The sequence below is a fragment of the Podarcis bocagei genome, assembly GCF_964188305.1.
Source record: "Podarcis bocagei genome assembly, chromosome: 2".
Classification (NCBI taxonomy): domain Eukaryota; kingdom Metazoa; phylum Chordata; class Lepidosauria; order Squamata; family Lacertidae; genus Podarcis; species Podarcis bocagei.
In genome coordinates this window covers 50423450-50429956 of record NC_138126.1, presented here as the reverse complement: position 1 = coordinate 50429956, position 6507 = coordinate 50423450, and the positions used below count along the sequence as shown (strand labels likewise).

General features: G+C 50.7%; 1 protein-coding gene across 3 annotated transcripts in view; it reads left to right on the top strand.

The window, feature by feature from the left end:
- Positions 1–5497: 5497 nt before the first annotated feature.
- Positions 5498–6507, top strand: part of CACNA2D3 (calcium voltage-gated channel auxiliary subunit alpha2delta 3) — a 498964-nt gene continuing 497954 nt past the window's right edge. For all 3 annotated transcript variants that reach the window (XR_014005100.1, XR_014005101.1, XM_081184001.1), the window contains exon 1: positions 5498–6321. Coding sequence is in view for 1 of the 3 variants with exons in the window: in XM_081184001.1 (XP_081040127.1) it covers positions 6212–6321 (110 nt within the window). In the remaining 2 variants the exon portion in view is untranslated. The remainder of the gene's footprint in view (positions 6322–6507) is intronic.

Genomic DNA, 6507 nt, shown 5'->3' with positions numbered 1-6507 from the left:
TGATCAATGACTAGCCAGACCAGCAAGGACATCTTTTCATAACAATAGGCCAGAGTGGGTCATGTAACACTCCCTGACCCCTGCACACTTATTCATTGAGCAGCAAGGTGACTTTGCTGTAGTGTTTCCCATAACAGACCACCCACACCCTTCTTCAAGTCTGCTAGTTTCTCCCCTGCTTTTGATATTTTAATGATTGAGCCATTGCACAAAAATGAAGCAGTACATACTTTTCCTAAAGAGCACCAGAAACTGATACTCATAGAATCATAGAATCATAGAGTTGGAAGAGACCACAAGGGCCATCGAGTCCAACCCCCTGCCAAGCAGGAAACACCATCAGAGCACTCCTGACATATGGTTGTCAAGCCTCTGCTTAAAGACCTCCAAAGTAGGAGACTCCACCACACACCTTGGCAGCAAATTCCACTGTCAAACAGCTCTTACTGTCAGGAAGTTCTTCCTAATGTTTAGGTGGAATCTTCTTTCTTGTAGTTTGGATCCATTGCTCCGTGTCCGCTTCTCTGGAGCAGCAGAAAACAACCTTTCTCCCTCCTCTATGTGACATCCTTTTATATATTTGAAAAAGGCTATCATATCACCCCTTAACCTCCTCTTCTCCAGGCTAAACATGCCCAGCTGCCTTAACCGTTCCTCATAAGGCATCGTTTCCAGGCCTTTGACCATTTTGGTTGCCCTCCTCTGGACACGTTCCAGTTTGTCAGTGTCCTTCTTGAATTGTGGTGCCCAGAACTGGACACAGTACTCCAGGTGAGGTCTGACCAGAGCAGAATACAGTGGCACTCATCTAACCTTTTGTGGCAAATCCAAGAGACAACATTGCACCACCTTTCTGTACAGTTTGATCCAGTGTGTAACTATTCCTGTGTAGGAAGTTCTCCTAACTTTGCCAATCTGGTGCCCCAGCTTATGGAGATTGTAGCCCAAACCACATGGAGGACACCAGGTTGATCCAGATTCTAGATCAACCTTCCTGTAGTTTAAACACGTTGGGTTGGATTTAAAGATTCCCTTCCTCCAATGAAAACAGTCCTTCTATCAAAGGAGGATGCTCTGCCTATCTGAGTGAAGGAACCTTCTGATCTTCTTCTATATTTGATGGACTTTCAGTTTGGCATAATTTCATTAACAGTTAAGAAGAAGAAGAAGAAGAAGAAGAAGAAGAAGAAGAAGAAGACGACGACTTCAGATTTTATATCCCGCTTTATCACTACCCTAAGGAGTCTTAAAGCAGCTAACAATCCCCTTTTCCCTTCCTCCCCCACAACAAACACTCTGTGAGGTGATTGAGGCTGAGAGACTTCAGAAAAGTGTGGCTAGCCTAAGGTCACCCATTGTGGAGGAGCGGGGATGCGAACTCAGTTCACCAGATTACGAGCCCACCACTCTTAACCACTACACCACACTGGCTTCTTACAGACTTTAAAACAATTTTGCCTTAGTCTAGATCTAACTAGATCTAATTATTATATATTAAAAATGTTATCTCCATGGTTGTATAACTTAATCATGCAAGTTGTCCAATGTTTCTTCTCACTCTGTTGTAAATCCTCTCAAAAACCTTAAATATGTCTTTACCTGGCCACCAAACATTCAGGCTTTAGAAACACTTTGATATAATGTTTCAGTTTTCATGTTACTAATGGTATTGCAGGCTTGAGAGGCATAATGTTGGCTGCAATGATCCATGGCTAGAGAGGAACCATCTTGCTATGAAGCTGTACTACAATGGTGCTCCATGCACCAGAAGTGGTTTAATCATGCTGGCCGCATGAACCGAGAAAGCTGTCTGTGGACAAACACCAGCTCCCTTGGCCTGAAAGTGGAGATGAGCGCCAGACTCTATAGTTGAATTTGACTGGACTTCATCATCCAGGGGTCCTTTACCTTACAATGCAATGCAGCAATTGGGGTAATTCACATGACTTTTGGACATGCTGCCAGATGCTGATGGTTTTGGATGACCTCAGTGAACAGCTGTTGGAGATAATGGTGTTCTGCTATGAACAACCTTAGGTTGGGTGGGTACACAATTTGTGCTAATAACAAAGCATGACTTGCATGACTGCTTCATTGCAGGCCAGGGGGTGGTGTGCCTTATTTTGCCACAAGGTGAAGCAGGAAGTGCTGCTCTGCTGCTGCTGCCTGTACCTCTGGCATTGGTGCTGATTTCAGGCAAGATCGCACCAAAATTGCACGAGATCTCTCGCATGATTTTGGTGAGAACGCACCCCAAATTAGCGTTGATGTCTGCAGCCGAAGCAGTGGGGAAAGTAGGGCACCCAGGGGGTGCCGCATGACACGTTAGCCTCACCCCACCTAATTGCTGTGCCAGTACACATATGTAGGCATATGAGACACTGGGACAGAAGCTATGTAGCTATCTAACCTAGGCTCCTGCAAACTGCCACTAGACAGAGCAAAATAAGCAAGTGTTGAACATACACCTGGATAGCTCAGTTGGTGAAGCATGAGACTCTTGATGTCAGGGTTATGGGTTCAAGCCCCACGTTGGGTAAAAATTCCTGAATTGAAGGGGTTGGACTGGATGAGCCTCATGGTCTATTCCAACTACTATTCTACGATTCTATAAATTGAGGGAACAACAGCCAGTTTGCATTGCTTCTAAGGTACATGCACATAAAGAATTGTTGGAGTACTTCACTGTGGCTGTACTAGATAGGTCACACAGAAACACAAGAATCTGCCTTATACTGAGCCAGACCACTGCTCCACCTAGTTCAGTACTGTCTGTGTGGGATGTATTATTACCAGAGCAGTCAAGTACATCATTTTCCTGTTGCGTAGAATGGACACATAGGGGAATGTGGTTCCAGACAGGGGGGACATCCTGTCATACCTGCTCTGGAGCTTCCTCCCCGTGTGTGTGACCAGGTAGATGGGTGTGAACCTAGTTGACCAGATAAAAGGGCTGGCTAAACAACCATCTCTCTCTTGGACTCTTCCTCTCTTACTCTTGGACTCTTGCTCTCCTGGCTATTAGCCAGTGCATGGCTCAACCTTCACATAGGATGGAGGCCACAAGCAGAAAATGTGAGATAGCTCCGACTTCTTTTCAGTGTAACCACAAAATAAAGCCTGCCTTCAGATTACTGCTGTGAACTGAATGTGAGCAAAACTTTATTCTTACTTTTAAAGAAGGCTGTGTTGTGTTGTTATTATTTTAAGAGGGAAATAAATGGGAAATTTACCAGGAACAATCCAGACTGGATTGCTTAATTAAAGGATTCTAATGAATCTTCAACTTGCTTCCAATAAGTTGCAAAGGGAATGTACTCTGCTGTTTCCTCACTAGCGTGAGTGAGGAGGGGTAATATCAAAATAATATATCCTCTCCTACCTTCCTTAACATTCCCACAGTCTGCACTGATTGGCAGTGGCCCTCTGGGGTTTCAGACTAGAGACTCTCTTACCCCACCAGGAGGTGCCAGGGATGAAGTCTGGAACCCTCTGTGATGCAAAGCAGATGCTCTACTGCTGAGTTATAGTCCTTCCCCTCGATGCCCAGGTGTGTGTATTTATGAACACCTCCCTGTTTAAATGGAAGCACATTTTGGCTATATGGCTACCCAGTCACACATTATTATTTTTTTTTACAGTTTGCCAGCTGATAGTGGACGCCACACCTGATGACATGGCTCAAGGAAAAGCAGCATGGATTTATACATACAGAAATGTTGATGATCCTGCTCCACAAATAAACATTAGGTTGCTGCTGCTGTAGCAGCTGCTGCTGCTTTACCGAAGTTCAAGCATAAAAATGAAAACAGGGGACTTGTTTCCATGAGATGAAACAATCAGTACACACTATTGAATCCTATAGGCCCAGCTTGATTGATAAAGGTAAGATTGGCAGAAACCTTTTGTTTCTCTCGAGGCAAAATCTCTTATTTAGAAAGACCGTGGCAGGCAGTGTATCACATTGTAAGCAGAGTGACCAGCATGCTGGAAAGCAGGAGGGCTCATAGATAGTTAAAAGGATTCAGGCCATAGTCTCATAATAGCACAAATTTGCATATGCTAATTTATATGTATAGATGACTCTGGGAAATTAAGGAGGTGGGTGGCCGAGGTCTCACTAAGTGCCTCACTTTGCAGAGTGCTCAGCTGTCTTATAAGCAGTTTCTTTTCTTTTAAAGTTTTCTAAAAAGTGGGGTGTGTGTGTGTGTGAGAACCAAGACTTGTCACAGGGGCTTGGTACTCCTAACATCCCTGGTGTAGAAGGTGGGATTCTGAACAGAGTTCAAAAGTTATTAAGAAAGTTAGGCTTGTGGGTGCCTTGGATACTGCATCCTCAGACAGGAGTGCACAGTCACTGTCACCTTACAGAGAGAAAGAGAGAGCTCCAGCTCCTGTACATTTCCCCCCCTCTCCTGTAATACAATACTAGGATGACTCAGCTCACCTTTAATTCTTAGGATGCTTATTTCACAATCAGGTGGGCAACTGTTTATTCTTTACTTCTGATGCACTGAAGGTACGAGTTACCAGGTGGAGGGGGGGAGGTGGAAAGGTTAAGGAGACCAGTTTACCCCCCCTCCCCTAAGTAACTGAAAATAGCATCTTTTGCTTCCTTAGCGCCTCTCTCTCTCTCTCTCTCTCTCTCTCTCTCTCTCTCACACACACACACACACACACACACACACACATATCTTGGCTTCAGTTGTACCACTAGCTCGCGATCCTGCCCCTCACCCCTTACCAAGGGGATTCCTCCACAAGGCCAGATTAATAATTTATTCCCCGGCTCCAGCAGTCACTTAGGCTCGCATTGATTTCCTTGTGCTGCATTTCCTCCCGTTCATCGGATCCTCCCCCCCCCCCGCGCTTCACCCACCCGGGTTCACCCATCTCTCGGATCTTGCCTCGCCGCAGCCGAGAGAGCGAGGGAGCCTCCGCCGAGCACACCATGCTTGCCGGCGGCCCGCGCGGCGACGCGCTTCGCGGGGAGCTCCGGAGGCCCTTCCGCCCGCGCGGACTGCTGACCTGAAGGGCCGAGGGGGTGCCCGCAGGTTGGCTCCTCGTCAGCGCGATGCAGGAGGGCAGAGCGGCAGGGAGCGACCTTGCGCGCCTTCCTCGCCGCCGCCGCCCTCCCTCCTCCCGCTCCTCCCTCCCGCGCTGCGCCTTGGAAGTGCCGCGGGTGGAAGAGGTGAAGCGATCCCCTCAGTCCTTCATCGCCGGGGCCGCGTTAACCGGGGCTTGCCACGCAGGAGCGCGCTGCCTGAAACTGACCAGGTCTCTTCCTCCGGCGGCGGCGGCGGAGGGGCTGCGGTTCTGGCTGCGGCGCCTTTCCCTCCGGCTCCCCGCTGCCGCTGATCCCAACGCGGATCGTCCTGCCTTCCGTCCTGCACTTTTTCCTGGGGACTTGCTCCTCTTCTGCCGCCTTGGAGACACTTTCGGCCCTGGCTCGCTCTTCTTCTTCTTCTTCTTCTTCTTCTTCTTCTTCTTCTTCTTCTTCTTCTTCTTCTTCTTCCTCCTCCTGCTGCTCCTCCCTCCCCCTGCGATGCCTGCCTGACGGCGTGCACCATCTCCTTAAAAGGCGGCCGACGCCGCGCCGCTCTCCACCAGGGTATATTAGCAGCGCGGACTTGATTTGGGACGAAGGCTGCGCTGGAGCTGCGCAGCGCTGAATGAACGCAGAGAGAGGGAGGCGGGCGAGAGGGAGGCGCGCGTACACGCGTCGCCCAAAAGGGGACGGAGGGAGGGACCTCTTTGCGTTTCCCTGGGCAAAGTGAGCCGTGCTTCGGCCGCCGAGCTCCTCCCCACCTGACCCTCGACGACAGCGAGCGAGCTCCTTCCCGCCCAAACCTGCCGGGCTCTGCACTTCAAGGCGCCGGCAGGAGCAGCCACGAGGTCACTCGCGGAAGTAACTCCGGCGCGCCGCCGACTGCGGAGCGGAGTTGTGGTTGCCCAGCAGCGTGGCAAGCCCGTGGGGCGGGTTGCCGAGGACACCCCACTTTTCGGGGACCAGCCGGGAGAGCCCGACCCGCCTCAGGATCTGGAGCGAAGCCAGCCAGCTCGCGGAGCTGAGGAGAAGAGGATGGCGCCGTGACTCCGCGCCCCGCCGCGCCCCGGCTCCGCGCCCGCCCGCTCGCTTTTCCCTCTCCGCCGCCGCCGCCGCGCAAGCCGAGAGCAGCGTCGCTGGGAAGGCACGCCGAGGACCGACACCATGCCCGGGCTCGGGAGGGCTTCCGCGGGGCTCCTCGCCCTCTTCTGGGCAGGTGTTTGCCTCAGCCTGGTGGCCGTGGCCGGCTCGGAGCAGCAGATCCCCTTGGCTGTGTAAGTGTCGCAGGGAGAGCGGGGTGGCCGAAATGGGTTGGCATGGGTGGCTCCTTGTCTCTCCCCCACCCCGAAACATCTTCCTGCCGTTTTGATTTGGGGCTGCGGGAAACGGAGCTTTATTTCTTATTCTTTCCCAAATTTCCCTCCGCGGGGGAACTTTGGGCCGGCAACTGGCCGGACACG